General features: G+C 34.8%; 1 protein-coding gene across 1 annotated transcript in view; it reads left to right on the top strand.

The window, feature by feature from the left end:
• LOC128205603 (exostosin-1b-like) overlaps positions 1 to 23,719 on the top strand; it is a 66,274-nt gene that overhangs the window by 17,571 nt on the left and 24,984 nt on the right. The window contains exons 2-3 of the mRNA XM_052907343.1: positions 7,361 to 7,435; positions 12,064 to 12,190. Coding sequence (XP_052763303.1) covers positions 7,361 to 7,435; positions 12,064 to 12,190 — 202 coding nt within the window. The remainder of the gene's footprint in view (positions 1 to 7,360; positions 7,436 to 12,063; positions 12,191 to 23,719) is intronic.

Genomic DNA, 23,719 nt, shown 5'->3' with positions numbered 1-23,719 from the left:
TAAAGGTTGTAAGTATGTACTTACAAAAATAAAAGGGTTTATGCCACATATTTAATGGTCTACATTTTATTGTGTAAACTACTAAGTGGGCAAGCCACAGTGAGTGTAATCTACCATTTCACTGGACTTATATCAATAACTGGCTGATAATTTACTGAAATAAATGTATTGGCAAATATGAAGTATACTGCCTTCTTATTGGACAAAAAATATGTTGACTGCTATAAACATGTATTGTACATACAACAGACTTGTTTTGTTATGATACATATCCATTTTAGCAACAAAAGAGTGTCAAAAAACGCTTCTATTTTTAAAATAAAACAAAAGATTGCAGATTAAGCACTTTTACATATTATTTAAACAGCAAGCACCTGATTTATTAGTTCAAAAAAAGAGCTGACTGCTTTCTATTATAATCCATTTAACAGAAGAAAAAAACATGCATTATGGGTGGGTCACACATTGCTGATTATGGCTCCACTTTCAGATCAGATAGAACTGACTACATAGAAAGTGAAAAGTCAGATTACTATCCTCCATGATCTGGAATGTCCTATTATTGTCCGAATGCAGTCCTTTTTGTTTGTAACAGAGGCTTACAGATTGGGATAATTGGAGACGTCGGCCAGGCACTGTGTGACCCGTAACATTCCTGAAACTCAGCCGATTTTGTCTAGTCGGACTTTGTTGTGACAAATCCTGCTATATCAAAATCATAACAATGTCCTCACAGTGTTGTCGGAATGGTGTCTGAACGATGTACTATGAAATGGGTATATAATGATCTGGAAAAATAATTTCATTGACGTTTCTTGCCGATTTAGTCCCTGAGATTGCGTCCAGATCTTGCGGGTGTCTTCTGTCAGTGTTGATTCATTGTTTGGTCACAGTCTGATCTCTGTCGCATTTAAGGAGGTTCAGGTCGCTGTTGGGACGATTTCAGGCGCTTTTAACCATTCAAAAGATACTAATCGAATCCGAATTCAAAATAGAATGGGATAATCAGGATGAATTTGGCTGGAAGGGGCTGCGGATCAGGACGCTTCCTGAACGCTATCCGATTGTTGCTGAGATTTTGAATAAATGTAATTGCATTTTTTTAAATTTTCAGTCACTTGTTACAGGATCTTGATCAGACCTTTGACCTATTTTAATCAGGAATGGTCTTATTAAGAACAGTACTAAAATATTTTGAACCATTAAAATCTATAGTGTCTGCGATTAATTTTAGGCTGTACAATAAGGTCATTGAGCACTGAAAAGATTATTCCACATAAAAACTCTGAACTTCAGAATAGAACATTTTAAGAAGAGATATAATACTTTAACTTAAAATAATTATATTGTGTATATGTGACTGAGGCATAATAAAGAAAATCATTAGAACACTGTGCCAGACGGTGATAATCTGAACCATAAATCACCTGAAAATGGCAGGTGGTAATGAGTGATCATCTTACGTTTCTTATTTATTTCAACTGTCATCTAGCGGAAATATGAAACTAAATTTGGTTATTTTACCGTGTACTTTTTTCAGCTTGATTTCACCCTTCGCTATGCTCAATTTTGGTTAATCATGTGCTAGAGGGGTCGGTTTTCATATTATTGATAGATTTTATTTGTTTTTAGCATATCAAGTTGAAAATATCTTTTCTCTTAATACTAAAATTCTTGTTTACATTTTTAGTTTTGAGACTCAGCTAGAAAGTCATTTTTTGCTGTAAATAATTACGCCTTTAAAGGCAAAAAGTAATTTTCCTGTAATTGACCATGTTTGACAATAATTTGACAGTGCCTTTGTGAAAAATGTTACCCGTAAAAAAGAGGCGGACTGTTTGAATTGTTGCGCTCATAAATCATGATCAATTATAGTCGACCCTTTGAAACTTTTTAAAATAAGATCTGATTTGTAATTAAGGAAAATTTTGTTAGAGATTATTTACCTTGTGAAAGAGACAATTTGGGGAAGGGTATAATTTTTTGACCTTTCGCTATCAGATAGTTTGAGTCATTGGACAAAGCAAACAGAAGTTGCACTTTTTTATGTAGGAGTTAAAGGCAGCCAAGCACAAAGGCTTCAATAAATCTTATAAAAATACAAATAGTGGTACAAAGTTATTGTACATTTGAAAACAAAAGTAAGTGCTAAATGCTGAAAGAAAATTTAAAACAAAAACAAATCACCAAAAATAAAACTCATTTTGAAAAGTTTTATCCATATATGGAATGCCAAGTTTTATATTTTAAAATTAAAATACTTACATAAGTTGTATGCACTAGAACCAATTATATCTAAAAATATATAATTTGGATCAAAACAGGCCACGGTTTATTTGTTTTACGTTTTACAAACCCGCGGCTTGAAACATTGCCGATCTGAAAAATAAAATAAAATGTATAACGCTACATTTTTTTTATTTCCCCCGCTGTGATTTTGTGTCATCTCGCAAAATAAATTGTGGGGAAATTATCAGCGAACATCAGCGAAAAAAAGACATTCGGACTGGAAAGATATTTCATTTTGTGTTACCATTTCTAAAAATAGACAGGACGCATCACAGATGGTAGAGAAGTCATCAATCTCCGCCATAATAGCACCTACACACCGATTAAAGTCAAACATTAAGTCAGAACTAGTTGTTCATTTCCATAACAATGTCCTTTATCTTATCAGTGCTTTTTGACCACTTCCGTAGATAATAATTAATCTTTTGCAGAAATTTACTCAAATATTTTCACCAAATTTTAAAACATGTCGTTATTGGTAAAAACTGTCAACAATGCCTTGAGACTTGAAACTTGAACTGTTAATCCAAAAAGTTTCTACCCGCAGGCAAATTGCATGAACAGCCTGCTAAAATATCAAGATTGCAGTGGCTGTTGGAAGTATATTATCAAAGTGTTTTAAATAGTCCAAGTGGCTTCAAATCCTATTTTACTGTGAGAAAGTATACTATTATGTTGATGCAAATGATTCATGGAACATTTTGTGTTATACATCATGCATTCTGTCGTCAAGGAAACTTTTTTGATATTTTTTGTTTAAATGAACTTGGCTGCCTTTAAATCTCTCATTTCTGAAAAATAAATTACAGTGGGCTTATATTTTGTATCCGCGTTTGTAAGGTCATTCACACTTCCATACTGAAGGCAGTTGTATGGTTGCCAAAACTTCGTTGATTCATGATTATGTGAATCGCTTTTTTCCAATTAATTGTCTTTTTTGGCTTTAAGGACTAGGTACATATTATATTTAAATTATTAATTAAATACCGTAAACCAAGAGGGGAACCATTATGTAAACCAAGAGGGGCACCATTATGCACTATTAATATACGGGTCAACTCAGCTGAGATGGGGATGAAATATTCGGTTAATTATGTTAAAATGATGTATTATCAGCCTCATACAGAGATTGTATTGATGATTCTAGGCTTTATTTGAGGAAATACTGTATTTGCCAATTTTGAAACCATCTGGTGTCTAGTCCCTGTAAGGACTAGGCTTTGGTGAAGAGTAGTTAAATTGTCATTGAATCATCATTACCCTTAACCAAAATGGGAAAACCAAATTTCTTTGGTGATAGTGGAAGAACATGTCATAATTGAATTCGTTCCAGATAAAGTCAGATTTTGAAACTTGAATGTTAAGAAAAGTATTTAAGATATCGGTAAGGTCACAGGAAGTGCTTATTATAGATATTACTCAAGCAATTATGATTTATCACTTTAGAATGGGATCCAATGATTTACATGTTTGTTTTGCGATAGTTTTCCTTTACAGTATTTCACTATCAACAAATTTAAAGCGCAGTTTTCAATAAAAAAAACTTTGATAAGCGGGTGAAAGCTCACTTCGTTGTTTATTTGGTTTTCGGTGCAATTTTTCTAAATTAAGCTCAGTAGACTGATAAATGATATAATGATTGTTTTGAACGGTGAGGTAAGACGGGGTCAAACTTAGCATACATTGACCTCATATTTTTTTGCTGCCGAAAGTGAGGAGTGGCTATTAGTATGGAAGTTAAGAGACGAGACATACAGAGGTTGACGAGACATTTTAACGTGTCAATGTGACGAAGAAGTGTGAAGTACAATGTCATGAATGTGGGAACAAAGCTGCTTATATACTTATTATGTGATAACAGACTTAACATGACTTTGACTCGAGTGACTTACTTCCTTTGAGAGAGTACCGTACTAAAATGAGTCGACCCATATATTGGGCCATGATATCACACTTGTTCATCACCTTACTTGAGTTTCAACAATTAAAACTACAAGTTGCTGAAACTTCGTGTATTATATATTAAGTGAACTTATTTCGAGAGTCAACTTTGATTCCTTGGAATAAATTTGTTTTGTTAATAAAACATGAACAATAGCCTAGCTATACATATATGATTACTGCATGACACAAGAGATAAATTAGAAAATTTAAAAAATAAATGTAAGACCTTGTCCAATAATAATTAAAGACTAATATTCAGATGTAAGAACTTATTGAAAAATTAGAGACCAATGCTCTTATGTAAGACCTTGTCGCAATAGAGACCCATAACTACAGGGTAGAGATGGATGCTCTGAATGTGTCAATATTGTACATTAGTGTTTGATGTTTGTTAATTGAATAATATGCCAGGAATGATTAACCAACAAGTTTGTTAGGGTAGTTAATTAGATAATGCAGTTCTTGGAATGAATATTGAACAAGCGTGTCAGGATCGTTAATTAGATAATGTACAGTGTTCGATGTACAACACTTGTTGGGATGGACCAATTAGTGCCTTAATGAGTTATGTCAGCATCCACTTATATCATTAAGAGCTAATCTTGTCATGACTCTTGACAACATCATAATCAGCATCTTCAGACTGGAAGAGATTAGGACTAACAAATAAATAATTTGTTTTTGGTTACAGCCTGAAAAAAATATTGTCTGGTTGGAAGGGATTTAAAGGGACATAATCATGGGTTGTAAAATGCACTATTTTTTTAAGAAAGTGTGACAAATCATTAGGAGTGTAAAAACTAAGATACTGACAGCTGGAACCCTTCAGCAAATGTGAATATTTGCTAAAATATTGAAGACAACAATTTCTAATACCTCTTCTAACCACTTTCAGCGATTTGGTTGATGCTGATTGGTTGATTGACATTATCAAGTGATGTTATCAATATATTGTTATAAGATCAAAATATCCATATGTATTCTATAAATCCTTGTGGTTGAAGTGTTAGGGTTTTTTTTCTTGACTTGATCGGTGTGGGTTTGCACCCCACTAAAACCAATTATTTTTTATACTTGAATTGTACTTTTTTAGGCAATTTTTATAAAATGAAGAAAAATAATATAATAAAATAAGTGTTTGCAGAATGATGCATACCTGAAAAACCAATTTTCGGTCCAAAACATGTCAGCGAGTCCCTTTAAAGAAGAAATAAATTTGGATAGCAAACAGTACTTTTTAATTATACTTATCGGTAATACTTCTCATTTCTGGTCAGATTAACATTCACATTGACTGCAAATACATGTACCTCTGGACACTTTGATCACACTTTTTTTCAAAAAATAAAGTAAAAATTTAGTAAAATCAGTATGGCGATAAAGTGAAAAAAAAACTTATTTTTATGTCTAATATATCTATAAACCTTTTGGGAAAGTAAAAAGTGATAGTAATGCACACTCTCATGCATTAAGAAGGACAACATGATAGAATCTTTTACTGATTTCCATAAGTTTTCGAATAGTCTTTATAATTAAGATTGATATTCATAGAAATTGTTTAAATGAAAACTGTACTTGTTGGAAATTACAAAGGCTGAATTTTGTGGGAAATAGAAATTTGTTGAAATGTTCATAAATTCAATCTTAATTACTCAGAACTTGAAAGAAAATTCCAAATTTAACACTTTATTCTGTGTTGAAGATGCCAGCTGCATGGGAAGTCTGAGGGGTTTGGAGCTCTCTAATTAGCAATATTGTCCACCCATCTGTTTTTGAGATCTTTCCAGCATTTAATTGTCTGACATTTTTGTGCGTCAATATGCTCTAAACTGAAGGGTCTCAAGTATGCCTTAAAGCTGCACTCTCACAGATTGTCAGGCTTGACACTTTTTAATTTTTCGTCTCGGAATTGGCTGATTTTGGCTTAAATGCTTTTTATTCAGTCATATTAGATAACTCACAATAAATATGATCTAAATTTATTGTTTGGTAAACTGATGAAAAAAATCATTTTTCATAGAGCGTTAGTAACGCTTTTAGCCTTTATATAAAACATCCTTTTTCGAACGTAAATATGATAAACTGTGATCTGATTTTTTGTCAGCAGTATATATCACTCAGGTTTCCAGACATTAATACGCAAAAAATAAAAACAGATGTCAAAACGGTCAATCTGTGAGAGTGCAGCTTTAAGGAATTGTCTGTCACCTTACATTCAGTATGTAATATTGCTTGGTATCTACTTGCATTAGCGGAAGATCGACACTTTCTTTATTCATTATAAATCAGGGTTTTTACTAAGAATTTAAACTCCCTTGCTCTCACTTCTGGAAGTTTTTCTCCTGAACATGAAAGTTGCTCAAACACTTTCAATTTTTGTATTATTGTACAACGAACATTTATGATAAAATATTAAATAATTTGCTACTAAAACGTGCCAATTCCACACAGGTGCATTAATATTTAAACTATTAATTGATTTCAAAATTTATTGAACATGAGGCCTTTAACCCTTTGCATGCTGGGTAAATTGTCGTCTGCTCAAAAATGTCGTCTGGTTTATTCTAAATTTCTTTCAATTTACTTAAAACTTTGGGCATATATTGACTGAGTGGCAAACAGCTTGGAACCTGACCAGGCGCCGAGTTACTCGGCGCCTGGTCTGGTTCTAAGCTGTTTGCAAAGCCTTTAAAATCGCCATCAGCAGCCTAAGGGTTAATGTAACATCGAGGTTTTGATATCAAAAACTTCCAATCTTTTACCTTGTGAAATGTTGAACGTTTCTGTAGTCCTATAAACATCCAATTTTGGAAGTTATAGCCCATTCTCAGGAAAACTGCCTTAATATATTAATGTAATTAATTTGTAGAAGCATTCCTCGTGTTGATTTTCAGGGAGCAATATATACTACCAAGCTGTCCAGATTTAATTATTAATGAGCATTTTCCTTGTGTTGATTTTCAGGCAGCAATATATACTACCATGCTGTCCAGATTTAATTATAAATGAGCATTTTCCTTGTGTTGATTTTCAGGCAGCAATATAGTACTCAACTTTGTATAACAGAGGCCCTGATAATATATATTAATGTATAATATTGTAGAAAGTTTTCCTTGTGTATTTCCAGGTACGATTACAAGAAGTTGCTGTACAACGCTACATTTTGCCTCGTCCCGCGTGGTCGGCGCCTCGGATCTTTTAGGTACGTTTACTGTAACCCTGACGTGACACGTGTTACTCAGAAGTGTTTTAGTATGTAAGTCTAAATGATTTCCCATGTGGTACAAGAAATCTCTGTATAAAGCCACATTTCGCCTCAACCAATGAGCAAGTTCATAGTCAATGTAATTGCAAATCCCATGGTCAATGTCATGGTCTATGTCATGATCAACACCATGGTCAAGCTAATGGTCAATGTCATGATCAACACCAAGGTCAATGTCATGATCAATGTCATGGTCAATGTCATGATCAACACCATGGTCAATGTCATGATCAACACCATGGTCAATGTCATGGTCAATCCAATGGTCAATGTCATGATCAACACCATGGTCAATGTCATGATCAACACCATGGTCTATGTCATGGTCAAGATCATTGTCAAGGCCATGGTCAACCCTATTGTCAATGTCATGATCAACACCATTGTCAATGTCATGGTCAAGGTCAAGGTCAACATCATGAACTTTCAGGTTATGTTATCCCTACCAGCTGATGTTTTATGCTTATATTTTAGCCTGTTCAAGCAAAAATGTCTTAAACTTGGCCATAACTCTTAATCAATTGAAGAGATTCTTATAAAGCTTAGTACAAATGTTACCAGTTACAATATACGCAGTAGTCAAAATTAAACTTTGAGATGAACAAGCCCGTTTTATAGCCCATAACTTGCCAATACCATGGATTTCTGGTTTAATTTTAGATTAAGTACTCTACCAAATGAATCAAGAAATTTACTTGCTAATGCTACGTTTACACTATGTTCCCGGTGGCCACGGCAGCCCCGTTTCAGACAACCGTGGAGAAAACGGGATAAACGTGAGACAGCGCGGGGGAACGGGATATGCAAACTGACAGACCGTTATTGCCGTGCATGCCGGGCCAGAATTTTAAACTGTCAAATAATTTACCACGGCAGCCACGGTGTGGATGAGAAACGTAGTAGGTCTTAGTAAAACGGGGTGAATGCAATGACACGTGACAGTACGTAATAGGCCGTTACACAACTTATAAATCGTCCGTAGGGGGGCGGGAATCATATGTAATCCCTGGCATCTGAAGTTCCTTTCTAGTTTTGTCACGTTGTGCTTCGTTTTGTCACGGTTTTCACGGCAAGCTAGGGTGGACGATAGCCGTTTCGTTACGTTTCATTTGCGGTAAAAACACAAAATCTTCTTCATCTTGGGAATTCATGTTTACTTGTCGAAGTATTCTGATACAGTGATTGCTGTTGCCTGGGGGATTTTTTTTATACCGTGGACACAAACGTAATCCAAAGCACTGCGGTGTTAAAGTTTGATGCATAGGAGGCCTTGACAAAACGTGGAAAACGCATCAGACCTGGATGAAGACGTGAACAACGTGAGGGATCCTATCAGAACGTATCGGACCGGGACGTAACGTACATGCATCCCTGGTAGACCGCGCCCGGACCTTAGTGCGCCTTAGACGAACCACTTTTTCGCTCCTACGGCTTGTCACGGTTACCTTAATAAAACGTGAGAAAACTTATCACAACCTAACACAACTTGTTTATGGAGACAAAAATGGCCAAAATCCTGCGGCACAATACGTTTCGGGCAAACGGGGCTGCCGTGGCCACCGGGAACATAGTGTAAACGTAGCATAAGTACAAAGTTCTTTCTATCTAATTGCAAACGAAATAATCAAGTTACGTGACATTGATAAATATATGCATTTAAGGCGTATATGTGACAGTTTAAATGCATAATTATTTGGATTTCCTTCCCGCTGATATATATGAAGACATTGCAAAGATTTATTGTTGTATGTGTCTGCGCATAAGATGTAAAATGCTTGCAAGTGGATATTAATAAACGTCATTAATGATGTCAATTTATGTCTCAAATATTTAAACAAGTGTCTGAGCGAACATTGCAAAGTTTACCTTCTATAGGGGTAGGAAAGGTGCAACCTTAAAGACTGTCACTCTTATTCAAAATTGATACATACACATATAACAAACCTCAACTTTGAGTGATAAACCTACATGTACTTACTAAGTAATGCATTTATGGAAAATATTGATTACTGACAACATTATTGTAACCATCTATTTTATTGCAGATCGAAAGCTCAAAATTATTAAATGATTATTGAAATGAATGCTCGAAGATTTACTGTGATCTACTATAGTCTCATTAGGTAGAAAAACCGTGTTTTAAGCTCATTAAATCTTTCAAATTTCATTTGGTATCCTTCATAAGGACCATCGTTTTCAACATTTCTTCATCCTTTTTGGAATATTAACAATATCATTAATTGTGGTAAATCTTATTTGGGAGTAAGAGTGTATCTTTAATGGATGGTAATGATAAAAAATCCTGGTCTTATTCTATATAGAAGTTCTCAACTTTTATCAGCCTCAAATCTAAACCGTGGTGTTAAAATGTTGAACTATGGAAAACAAATGCTGAGGTTGCAGACTTTTTTGACGGAAAAGAGATTTATATTTTAGATAACATTGGAATATATGATTAAACTATAACGATTGCTTTGCCCTGAGATTCGTTGTCTGCAACATGTTTTTCTGTATTGAATATTGCCTATATTTAAAGTTTTCAATTAAGTCAGCTATAGAGATATCCATTTGTTAAGTCAACTAGGTGAGGATATTTTTAAATAAAAACGATACCCATCATGGCTTATAAAGCAGCTTTCAAGTGTAATAAACCGCAAATTTCAAATGCTTTCAGCTAGATATTGTTATGTCATAGCCAAGTTGAGAAGCAATTGAATCATGGTATCTTTTTATGCCCCCCTTCGGAGAAGAGGGGGTATATTGCTTTGCGCATGTCTGTCGGTCTGTTGGTAGGTCGTTCCGTAGATAGACCAAAGATTGTCAGAGTGATAACTCACAATTCCTAGACCTATTGTCAACAAACTTACATGAAGGTTGGGCTTGACCAGTAGATGACCCCTATTGATTTTAGAGGTCATCCTGTCAAAGGTCAAGGTCACAGTGACCTTTAATTGGGAAAAATTGTCAAAGCTTGTTTGAGTGATGACTCAACAATGCCTGGACCTTTGGCCATCAAACTTAATATTGAGGCTGGGCCTAACCAGTAGATGACCCCTATTGATTTTAGGGGTCATCGGGTTAAAGGCCATGGTCACAGTGACATTGGATATTGAAAGGTTGTCCAAATGATCACTCGACAATGTCTGCACTCATGGCCCTCAAACTTGACTTGGAGGTTTGGCCTGACCAGTAGATGACCGCTTATACTTTTAGTGGTCATCGGGTCAAAGGTCAAGGACACAGTGACTTGAATGCCAAAAGGTTGTCCGAGTGATTACTCCAGTATGCCTACACCCATGGCCCTCGAACTTGACATGGAGGTTGAGCCTGGCCAGTAGATGACCCCTTTTAATTTAAGGGGTCATTGGGTCAAAGGTCAAGGTCACAGTGATAGCTCGACAATGCCTGCACCCAGGACCCTCATACTTGACATTTAAGTAGATGGCCCCTATGGATTTTGAGGTCATAAAGGTCAAGGTCACAACTCATACTGGTCATTAAAATTACATCATAATGTATTAACTTTATTATTAACTTATTCCTTGCTGCTAAGAGGATACATGTTTATCTGCAAAGATCAGTCATCATCTGAACCATGATTAAAAACTATACCTACTATCCCCACACTTGGAATGGTCATAATCTTAAAACTGCCTCAACGGCATCCAACGTCAATGACAATTCAGCTGTCACTCACAGTAAGACTCACAATGACACACATTACAATGTTACACTACACATTGACAGTAGTGTTTCACTATTTTACCAAGTCCCAGCACTCTGGCTGAAACCTTTGTTGAATGATGTACCTTTGTTAACTAAAAAAACAAAATGGATGGACATTCACATCCGCTTGTGGTACTCTTGTTTAAGCTTAGACACATTTAACAACACCTATAAAGCTTTTGTTTTGTCTCCTAGAAGAGGTAAATAAGAAATGGCACAGTTATGTACAGGTAAATTTAAATGCAATTTTAGGCTGTTAAAATGTACCAAGCCCAGGAGTTTTAAGTGGGCTTTGACCCCAATTACCATCACCAAGGCAGCCCCCTGGGTCCCAGGCGTAAAGTTTAGGGACTTGTGCCGTCAGCCATTCTCATGCCTGGTTATTATATATTGAGCAAATTTTCATCTCCCAGAAAACTGCATGAATTCCTTTGAGCTTTTTAACACTATTTTGATAGTGAGGGTAAAATTCGTTGACATTTATGGATGCAGTGGGAATATCAAGTTTCTGCCCATAATCTCCAGTTTTGTGTGCAAAGTAGATTATTAAGTAGCATCTGAAGAGGTATTTAATGTCAGGTTGTACTTTTCAAGAAAGAAAATAGTTTACCGACTGTTCAAGTTCATTTCTTTTTATCCCCCAAAAAGTATAATGTTCAGTTTGAAAATATACATAAATTTCAACATTAAATTCTGTTTTTAATTGCAGGTTTCTCGAAGTGTTATAGGTTGACTTTATTTCTTTGTTTGCCGATTAGCAGTTTATTCTTAGCCTCCATTTTCAAAAGTGATATGTATTCAAAACACCAAAATATTTTTGTTTTTGTTTTTTGTTTCAGATTTCTTGAAGTATTACAAGCTGGCTGTATTCCTGTATTGCTAAGCAATGGATGGGAGCTTCCATTTTCGGAAGTGATCGATTGGAACAAGGCAGCAATGTGGGGGGACGAACGACTCTTATTCCAGGTAGGTAGTGTCACATTTTGTATGCGGTGATGAATTATGGGGTTTGTGCCATAGGGAACCTATCGACATGAAGCTACACAGTGGTGTGGTTCCTTCTGGCATTAAACCCATGTTATGAGAGTTAGCACTTCAAGGTTCTAAGTGACATTAAATAAAGAAGCTGATAGAACATTTTCGCTCTCACCTCTCGAGCCGGGAGCTTGGCTCCACCTTGTTGGAGGTTGTTTGTCTGAGGTGGTAAACTAATCCATTTGATTATAAAACATAATTATTCCCTTTATTGTTCAGTGATAAATGAGTGAATGACAACCAGCATTGTGTTTAATTTAAAGATGCGCTCTTACTCCCAAATAAGATTTACCACAATTAATTCAAATATTTTAATATACTTAAAATGATGAATAAATGTCGAAAACAATGGTTCTTATGAAGGATACAGAGTTTAATTTTTAATAAAGTTGCAAAAAACACGGTATTTCTACCATATGAGACAATGTTAAATCACTGTAATATTTTAGCAGTCACCAATCATTTAATATTTTTGCATGTTTCATCTATTAAATAAACAGTTACAATTGTGTTATCAGTAATAAATATTTTCCAATAATGCATTATTTAGTAAACTTGTAGTTAAAGGTTTATAAAATATATGTATATTTAATACATGTGTAGGTATTAATTTTAAATAAGAGTGTCACTTTAAGTAAATAACATGAAATCATTTCTACAAAGTAAAAATGTCATTAATGTACGTTTAGTTTCAAACAATCTGCCAAAAAAAGACTATGAATTATTTTTTATCTGTAAAGAGCTTAATCTTTTATAGGCTGTGTAAGTTTATTTGATGCTTTTGATTAAGGAAACATTTAAAGCCAATAAAGTTCCCCATTAAGTAGAGTGAAGTGTTGTAATCATTAATGAAAGCCAGACTTTAACTGAAAGATTAGCACTCTTAAAGGTAGTTAACCTTGTTTAGAAATAAATATCAAAGGATACCTGTTGGGTTGATGAATAAAAAAAAATCAAATCAAACTCAAATCAGCCAAATTCCACCCATGCAACAAAGTTAAGATATTTGAGAGAAAGCTGCACTCTCACAGATATACCATTTTAACAACCTTTTGTCTTAGAAAGAGCAAATTTTTGTGTAAATATCTGCAAAACAATGATAATAAGATTGCTGATAAAAAAATCAGATTGTAGATTTTCATATTTCCGTTCGAAAATTAATGTTTTTTGGCTTAAACCGTTACTAACTTTTTTGTCAGCATTCTCATATAGCTGGATTTTTGTGAAAAATGGCTCGTTCCAAGACAAAAAATAAAAAAGTTGTCAAAACATTCAATCTGTGAGAGTGCAGCTTTAAAGATCATTACAATGAATTTTTGGAAATACGTATTTGGTACTAGTGCATACAGTTTATGAAGTAGTTCCATTTTGAAAATAAAACTGGGTATTTGTTATGGAGTTCAACTTACCAAAAAGTGTATTATTTTCATTGCTTTATTTTGCATTTCTTTTTAACCTTTGCACTGATAATGTTATCGAATGTTAAGTGTATCGCTAATTTGTATTTTATTTCATGCTTATAGAAGCATTTTTGTGCTTGACTGCCTTTAAAAGGAAGTATCAAAATCATGGGAAATAAATTGTGGTACAGTTTTTGATTGCAAGATAAAATTAAATGAAAAATTAAATGAGATCCCTTGAATGGCCCAAAATTTCACAAAATATGTAAAGATTTGAAAAGAATACCATATTTTTTTAAGGCGCAACTAAGTCAAGAAAAGATTTCTATCTGCAAACAAGATAATAAACTATTAATAATGCTATAAACTAAGGAATTTCAAATTCATATTCAACACATTATTTAATATCTTTTTCATAAGACTGAAAGGTGCACATACCATAAAGTCTTATCTTTTTATGAAAGTGATTCACAGACGGCTTAAGTAATGGGTTAATTTGTCATCCAGGACAGTTCATGCAGTTATCTCGTCTGTATTTGCATAAAATTTCACTTAAATTGGTCGGGAACAGGGCCGCTGCACAACTGCGGAATGGCGAAGTTAAGTCTGCAGTTAGCTGCTATGTTTGATACAAAGAATTCTTGTCGGTGCATTATGTTTGGTTTAAAGGACCGCTGGTTTTCCGATAGGGTTTTAATTTTTAAGCTGCAGGAATGGGATATTGATTGATTGGAACATTTATATTTTATTACTTCTTTTCACATCAATGTTGGTTCATTACTGTTTGGCAAAGTCCCACAATTATGTTGCATATATTTTGTCAGCTTGTCTGTCTTTTAAAGAAAAAAGTTGGCATATTTAAATTGACTTGGTGTCTTTCCTTCATGCGGTACCATATATGTTTATGTTGGTCATTTCTTAAAAACTATTTGTCATATTAATATGAAACTTGGTTCACATGCTCACAATTTCAAGGTGCATATCTTTAAGAAGTCCCATCAGTCTGACACTAAAGTACTTGTTGAGAAATGCTCCTTCCCACAGCGTGTCGTTGTTTAAAGAAAAAGTCCAGTTATTGTCATTGTTGTCAACCGCATCATTGTCATGCATAAATAACCTTGACCAGAACTCCAATTAATGTTCAAGATATTCAAATGAAACATGGTACACATGTTGCAAAAGACAATAAGAACATGTTTAGCAGTTAAAGCTAATGCCCATATCTCTGGCTCTAAGTAGTTGCAGAGTTATGTCCCTTGTTTGACTGAAAACAAACCCAGACGCGTGTCCATGTTCACTCCATAGTGCTCTGGTTTTTGTGACGCTCTGTTATAGCCCATGTTTGATAAAGTATATCTATCCAAAATGCTAATAGGAAAACCTGCACACTTCATGAAGTGCAAAAAAATGTTTACTGCATGATGATTTAAAAAGAGAATGTCTGGTTGTTATTAATTTCTTTGATATCCGTTTAATTAACATGCCAGAAATCTTTTGCATGGGAATGTGCATTTAACGTGCATTTACATATCAATTTACCCGATATTGTGGTTTTTTTGTGGGGGGGGGATGAATTCAATGCTCTTCTTATGAAATCTGTTAAATTTCATGTTGTAAAGATGGAATGGAAAGTCATGACAGTTAGTGCGTGTCAGCGGGAAAGTTATATTCAGCAACATGACAAGTCATGGTTCACCTTTTCCAAGAATAGTTTGTGCCAGTCTGTCTTGTTTCAGATGGCAGTTATGTTTGTCTGACTGTCTGTATGTTTGTCTGTCTGACACATCTTATAAGTGATTAAGTAAAGCAAAAATAAATAATAACATTGTTATCTTTGGTGTGAAGGTCTCTATGATAGACAGTGTGCATGCAGAAATAGCTGAATTTTTAAACCAATTAGATCATTATGAACCATTTATATACTTTTTAAACTAATGAAATCACCTATGCAGTGTGTTTATACCACGTGATAAATTATGTAATAAATGCTATGTTGAAAGGCAATATTAGCTTTTGAATAAAGACTATAAACAAAGATATCTATTCTAATGGCTATGACTGAATGGAATATTGGCGGTATATTTCTCCATATATGTTTTAGTAATAAATCAGAATGCATCCAGCCAGCCGATTGGCAGGGATGTATGCGTAAACACTTACTTCACATTTTTACCGTTACCAAGTTTGGTTTTAAAAGTCCCTAATAAATTTAGCAGGAAGCTGGAATTCTTTATTGTGACTGCTATGCATGATAATTGTTATGCAAGGTGTATTGACCTACCTAGCTGATGCATGCATTATGTCTAGAACCGTGAAAAATGACGGCAACCTGTCAAAACAAGGAGTAAATGTGGAGTAATTGCTGACAAGACCAGGTTTTTTTATGGCAGAAAAAATGGCAAGAAAAACACCAACCAGTCTGTCAACTATAGGCAGGTTGTAAATGAATTAAACCAGTCTTTGAGAAAGATTTATTGTTTTTGTTCCTAGCTGAAATGAAGAAGGAATGTTTTGTGTCATGAAAACCTAGCAGAAGTTTAGTTTGTTACATGGGCAGATTCAGAATTAGACGCTAGAGCACCAGGGGGCGCAACATTGGGTTTGTGCACAAAGAAGCGAATGATATAGGCTCAATTAAAATTGAAATTTGGTCTGGGGGATTTTGGGCGTTCCCCTCATGAAAGTGTTTATTTGCTGCCATATTTACAGGAATGCAGGAAAAAGTCATTTGGACAATCCAAGAGTGGGGGAGGTGGGGGGGCTGTATTTTTCTTAACAACTGTAGTTGTACTTGAAGTTAAATTAAAAAGGTGAGGTAAATTTCGCAAGGTTTTGTTTTTGCTACCATTACTTTTAACAAATGCACGTGGCATTTAAAGGTTTATGGGCGTTGAATGATCGTGGCATTTAGTCCACCCAAATACAGCAAGTGAATTTGAGGGAAGTGCTGACGCCCTTAGCCTGTCAATTGACTTCACACATCACCAGAATTCAGCTGACTGCGACTGGCAGTGATTGCGTATCAACATGAAACCTACCACTAAGGGGCAAACTTCTACACCCACATAGGGTCCATACATGAATAGTTTGCATTGGTTTTGCATCAAACCGGCCTTATATTACGCTCTTTGAAGTGCTAAATAAACTCTTACTGTTCAAATTTGATTTTGTGGTTGTACAAATGAAACCTTTGTTGCAAAAAAACACCCTTATGGTTAAACTGCTTCTATTAGCTGATTAAGGACTACACTTTGCTTTGTTTATGACGTGGAAGTATTTAAACAACAAAGAAACAAATAAAATATAAAGTCATTTCAATTACTCAACCGGCCAAGTCATAAATTTCTGTGAGAAAAAACAGTAGCGATTCACTGAAGAACAATTACGAGTAATTTCAAATGCATCTATAACTGTTTAATTCTGAAATTAACTTTAATTTATATTGTGCAAACATTTCAAGTTTATAACATTTTTTGCTGTTGTGGTTGATGTTTCATTCTAAACATGTTAATTAACTTGATTATATTTTTTTACATCTGTTGTTTTTACAAGTGAAATGATCGAGGTAAATTAAATTTTGCAATGGTTTGATTTTTAGCTGTTTTTCACGAATCGATCTGTACCGAATTTAAAATCTAGCTAAATATTGACTTACTGATGGTTAAAAAATGGCGTCATGAGTTTCATTTCTTACAAGTTCAGCAAAAATGATTCAGTTTTCTCGAAATTAAAAACCTCACTACAAAAAAGACATAGATCTACAGTTACATGTAAGATGAATTTTAAGGTGGGATGAAGGTAAATTTCAAGTAACAGTTCACAAAGGAAAGAAAGGTCCCGTTTCTGACAAGCAGAGTAATGGTTGGTGAGGAAATAACGCCTAGGAGGCAACCTAATGTCCAGGTGATTTATATGGTCACCTTAGTAACCATACAACTAACTGGTGTCCTAAAAAATACATTGTGTTTGTTTGACAAGCAAAGAATGTGAAAAAAATTCTGATGACTTAGAGCATGTTTGCATATGTATAAAGGCAAATTATAAAGCTTGATGCCATTTTTTTTTTTCAATTCATTATCATGTTTATTAACCAGGTTTTCAACGATAACCGGGTTATTAGAATGAGGTTGTCGTTTCTGGCGGGCGGGCGGGCGGGCGTCAAACATTGGTTTCTGTTCAATAACTTTACTTAGCATTGATAGATATTGATGAAACTTGGTGTGTAGGTAGCTTATGTACAGAGCTAGCTCGGGATTGCTGTTGAGGGGGGTGGGGCTAAGGTCACTGTTACTAAAAATAGAAAAATGGTTTCTGCCCAATAACTTTAGTTAGCATTGATAGATATTGACGAAACTTGGTGTGTAAGTTACTTATGTGAAGAGATAGCTTGGGATTGCTTTTGAGTGGGGAGGGGCTAAGGTCAAGGTCACTTTTTCTTAAAATAGAAAAATGGTCAAGGTCACTGTTACTTTAAATAGAAAAATGGTTTCTGCCCAATAACTTTAGTTAGCATTGACAGATATTGATGAAACTTGGTGTGTGAGTAGCTTATGTGAAGAGCTAGCTTGGGATTGCTTTTGAGCGGGGTGGGGCTAAGGTCAAGGTTGCCTGTTACTAAAAAAAGAAAATTGGTTTCTGCCCAATAACTTTAGTTAGGATTGATAGATATTGACGAAACTTGGTGTGTAGGTAGCTTATGGGAAGAGCTAGCTTGGGATTGCTTTTGAGGGGGGTGGGGCTAACGTCAAGGTCACTGTTACTAAAAATAGAATAATGGTTTTTGCCCAATAACTTTAGTTAGCATTGATAGATATTGATGAAACTTGGTGTGTAGGTAGCTTATGTGAAGAGCTAGCTTGGGATTGCTTTTGAGGGGGGTGGGGCTAAGGTCAAGGTCGCCTATTACATAAAATAGAAAAATGGTTTCTGCCCAATAACTTTAGTTAGGATTGATAGATATTGACGAAGGTTGGTGTGTAGGTAGCTTATGTGAAGAGCTAGCGTGGGATTGCTATTGAGTGGGGAGGGGCTAAGGTCAAGGTCACTGTTGCTTAAAATAGAAAAATGGTTTCTGCCCAATAACTTTAGTTAGCATTGACCGATGTTGATGAAACTTGGTGTGTAAGTTGCTTATGTGAAGAGCTAGCTTGGGATTGCTTTCGAGTGGGGAGGGGCTAAGGTCAAGGTCACGTTTACTTAAAATAGAAAAATGGTCAAGGTCACTGTTACTTAAAATAGAAAAATGGTTTCTGCCCAATAACTTTAGTTAGCATTGACCGATATTGATGAAACTTGGTGTGTAGGTAGCTTATGTACAGAGCAAGCTTGGGATTGCTTTTGAGGGGGGTGGGGCTAAGGTCAAGGTCGCCTGTTACTAAAAATAGAAAATTGGTTTCTGCCCAATAACATAAGTTAGCATTGATAGATATTGATGAAACTTAGTGTGTAGGTAGCTTATGTAAAGAGCTAGCTTGGAATTGCTTTTGAGTGGGGAGGGGCTAAGGTCAAGGTCACTATTACTAAAAATAGAAAAATGGTTTCCGCCAACAGTAATTTTCAGTTACTTCTCTTTTTGATAAAAGCAAAGATAAAGTCATACAACAAATTAAATGGCTATAATTTCTGATTGCCCATAACAAAAACCTGGTTTCGTCGCATTGCGGCGCTTCTAGTTTATTTTTAATTTAAAGCTGCACTCTCACAGATTGAACGTTTTGACATCTCAGAACGAGCCAATTTATGAAAGCCAGTTATATAAGACTGCTGACAAAAAATCCGATCGCAGATTTTTATATATAAGTTCAAAAATTGATATTTTATGCAGTTTTCTTAAACCGTTAGTAACGGTTTAAGCCATAAAACATTAATTTTCGAACAGAAATATGAAAATCGACGATCTGAATTTTTGTCAGCAATTTTATATCATTGATTTGCAAGTATTTAGGCAAAAATTTGCTCGTTCCAAGACAAACAATAAAAAAGTTATCAAAATGTTCAATCTGTGATAGTGCAGCAGCTTTAATGATAAAAAAATTTAAAAAGAATATGATTCATGCAAAAAAAATTCATGCTTTAAGTCATACCTATATATATATAAATATACTTTAAAAGGTTTATTTTTGCTTCCGACTCACTTAAATCATTCAAGTGCTTCAGTTGTGTAAAGGCATTTCTGGTGCCATGATGGTGGTATTTTACATCAGTATTTATTACCAAGTCAACTTTAATGTTTGTTGGGTTAATCTCTTAAGATACAGTAGTGGTGACAACTTACTATGAAAGACGTCTTGGGCTAGATCAGGAAAAATACACATAATATACATTTTCAGCATACATGAAGGGGGCAATAATTAAGATATCGGACAGCTGTCAGTCTGGACCTTGATTAAGTTGAATGAGACCCACATTTTTTTATGTCTAGAACATAGTGAACTGTAACCCCACGTTCATTGACAAATATCCCTTGGGTGTGAAGGTCAATATTTGGACAACCATATATGGCAATGGTGGGACAAAACATTGATAAGACAGCAAAAGGGGTGCTTTTTTATAATCTTGATTTAGCCTTACATTTCAAGCCAATGAAATAAATGGCTTATCAGTCTTTAATAACACATTAATCAAATAGCAGTTTTACAACTGAAATATCTACTAGTTGCTGTTTGGTATTCATTCATAAAAGTAAGTAAACTTGGTCGCTACCTTTGATATGCGCCCCCTCCGCTAAACTTGGTCGCTACCCTTGATATGCGCCCCCTCCGCTAAACTTGGTCGCTACCTTTGATATGCGCCCCCTCCGCTAAACTTGGTCACTACCTTTGATATGCGCCCCCTCCGCTAAACTTGGTCACTACCTTTGATATGCGCCCCCTCCGCTAAACTTGGTCACTACCTTTGATATGCGCCCCCTCCGCTAAACTTGGTCACTACCTTTGAGATGCTTTACCCCCAAATATGTATATGATTTAAATGTTTGGGGTAAGTGGGTGAGGGTCCCGGCATTCTCCCCCAAGAAAATATGGCTGTTTTTTTATTCTGAAATGATGAATTTTTCACTATTTTTTCTCCTATATTGACATATAAAAATCAACTTGAATACTTTAAGAAGGAGCATCTTGACTGCCCCTCCCTAGCCCCCCCCCCCCCCCCCCCCCCCCCCGTCTAAATTTGCTTATTGGTAGATGGGTAAATCTCTTCCTTTTCCCTTTGGTAATTCTCTGTTTTCCCCAATCGTACAGCCAAAGTCAGTCATGATTATCACTTAGCAAAGCTTTTCTGTTTGTGCAGATTGATGGTGCTGTTTGCTTTAAGATGGCTGTTAGTGTAAACTAAATCTGTCTTCAGTAAATACTGTTGTTGCAGACTTCCTGGAATTACTTGATGGCTGGAACAATTCACAATGTCAATTATTGGTTGGAAACTTTCCACAGAACCTGTCATTATTTTGTCCGATGTTCCTTCCGGGGCTATTAATTATGTATCAGTGTTTGGTTGAAGCTTACATTTTTGTGTTTTGCCTCCATGGAAAGAAAATAATGAAAAAACACACAGGCAAATTTAATTAGTATATGCATGTTACCAGCGATGTCAGTGTATTTTTTCTTACCATTTTTGGGCCCCCAATTTCCAAGATTTTTTGTCATTTTTTTTAATTCATCTTGTTAATTTCTTCCTTAATATGTAGTTGCCAATTTTAGTCAAAATGATGCAATTTTTTTTACAATCAGACAGGCTCTGGCTTCCTTCCAAAAAATGGTGAAAATAAACACCAGATGAGTGACAAATTTAGGCCAATATCTCTGGCTTCAAAAATAGTCAGTAATGTTCGATTGTAAACAAAAATTAATTGTTTATTCCTGAAATCGGCTACAATCGATTCTATTTGGTCATAATCCATCTATTCAATTGGCGAGCTGTTTTTCTTCTGTCTGCTCATTATTTGCCTTTGGTTAATTATGCAGATTTTCTCCTTTGAGTTCATTTATACATTCGCAAATGTTAAGTTGTTATCGTAGACAATATATATTGCCAAAACAACAATTAACAGCACTGGATAACTTCAAACATACACATATAGTTAAGGATTACGATTTATTGTACAAGAATAAAACTACAATTAAGGTATTGTCAAAAACCCATTGCGTTATCGATAATCGGTATCCTGAGTGTAACCGATTATCGATAGTCAAACTGGAAGCGATTCCCAGCACTAGTAATTAAATACCCCTTTATCAACAGGCAAAAATCATGCATTGGCATCCACATCTGCATGCAGGGTACTTTCATGAATTACCCTGCTCATGTACATTCAAATTATCTCATCTAAATTCTCAGACAAACTGATTCTAAATGATGTATCTGGTTAATCTAGCACTTAACAAAGCTTACTGAACACTTGGTTACTGCAGAATCAGATTTAAATTCCTATCAGAGATATCATCTTAACTTAATTTCTAGTGCAAATTGATTTCAATTTGATTATTGCGGGGTCTTAAGACTAAAACATTATTGTTACTCAAGAATTTCTTAAATCCATGCCCCTTGGATTAGAGTTGTTATCAGAATCAATGATAACATTTTAATCATGTGATCTGATGATCCGATGAGTGATGTAATGCCATAAATACCTTTGTTTTGAAGAGTATTCAAGGAGAAGGAACAGGTGAAGCTGAATAGACAATTTTTTTGGTGTGATTGAAATTAATGGAGAAATGAATTGTACTTTTGTTGGGAATTCGGTAGACTGTGATGAATGGAATGATGTTCTTTGAATGATTTTTGAGCAGATATTAGCTGGTATGTTTGATGGGATGATGATTAAAGTAAAACTATTGTGTCCCATTGTTGTCATTGTCTCGGAGGTGCAAAAACTTTAATCTTGGCCATATTTCAAAACTGTTCAAGATCCTGAAATGAGACTTAGTAAATGATAGTGTTGACAGAGCAAGACCCACAACTCTGGCTGTAATTTTTTTTGAGTTATGCCCCTTTTAGACATAAACACCCTGGTGTTGTTTTTTTTACATATTTTACATCATGCAATAATGACAAAGTGGAACCACAGTATGTCAGTGAAACTGAATGTAAGGAAAGAACTCTGCAAGGGTGGAATGACTTAAGTTTGATAAATGCCAAAAGGAAACCTTAACAACAAATGATCAATTAATTTGAAGTAATGATCAAAGGCAAAGAAATATTACTATTTTGGAAAAGGAAGACATCAATAATTTTCATTCCATTCTCTGATAGGATTAAGCAGAATTTTTTAAAAGACTTTGGAGGAAGTTAAATTTAATTTACAGTATTACAGTATGACATGACAATGTAGTGTATCATAAGAATATGATAAATCATGACATAAAATAATTCTGTATAATGAAAAAGTTAGAGGTTTTCATAGCAAAATAAATGTGAATACATTTTTTCGTACTTGCGTCCAAAAATACCTTGAAATTTTACCAACTTAAACCTGCTAAAAAATTCCCCTGAATACTACCAAAATCCCCCTGAATTTTCAGCCTTTTGAACAAATCCCCCTGAAGGGGGGTCTCCAGAAAATATGGCATGTATGATGTGCTATATTGTTTTTCAAGCCCAGAAACACATTAGATTATTGTTGTCATGAACATTCTTCTAACTTTTTGTTATGTCTATAATATGTTATGATATGATACAACTCATGTCTTGTTTCTCAAATATTTACTGATGTGTGCTACAATTTATAACAGGAAATATCCGGTTATTTCACAGATTCAAAAAGCTAGGATTCAACTATTCACTGACTAGATCAAAATTGCTTTCTCAATAGTTACATTAAGCATTTTTGTTTTATTTTCCCACCAATACTGAATTTTAAAAGCCATTAACTGAATTAAATGATAGCATCTTTTCTTACAAAACACCATAATTGAATTAAAGAAACACAAAGCAAGTTTATTACCCAAAAGTATGTTTTAATTACCCCAAAGTAAGTGAAATGATGCACAAGAGACTGAAATTGACCAAATGAGCGAACATCAGATAGGACTGGTTAAAAACTCATTCATGAAAATTAGGATAT

Source organism: Mya arenaria, chromosome 10, assembly GCF_026914265.1.
Source record: "Mya arenaria isolate MELC-2E11 chromosome 10, ASM2691426v1".
Taxonomy (NCBI): Eukaryota; Metazoa; Mollusca; class Bivalvia; order Myida; family Myidae; genus Mya; species Mya arenaria.
This window is presented reverse-complemented; position numbering and strand designations above follow the sequence as displayed.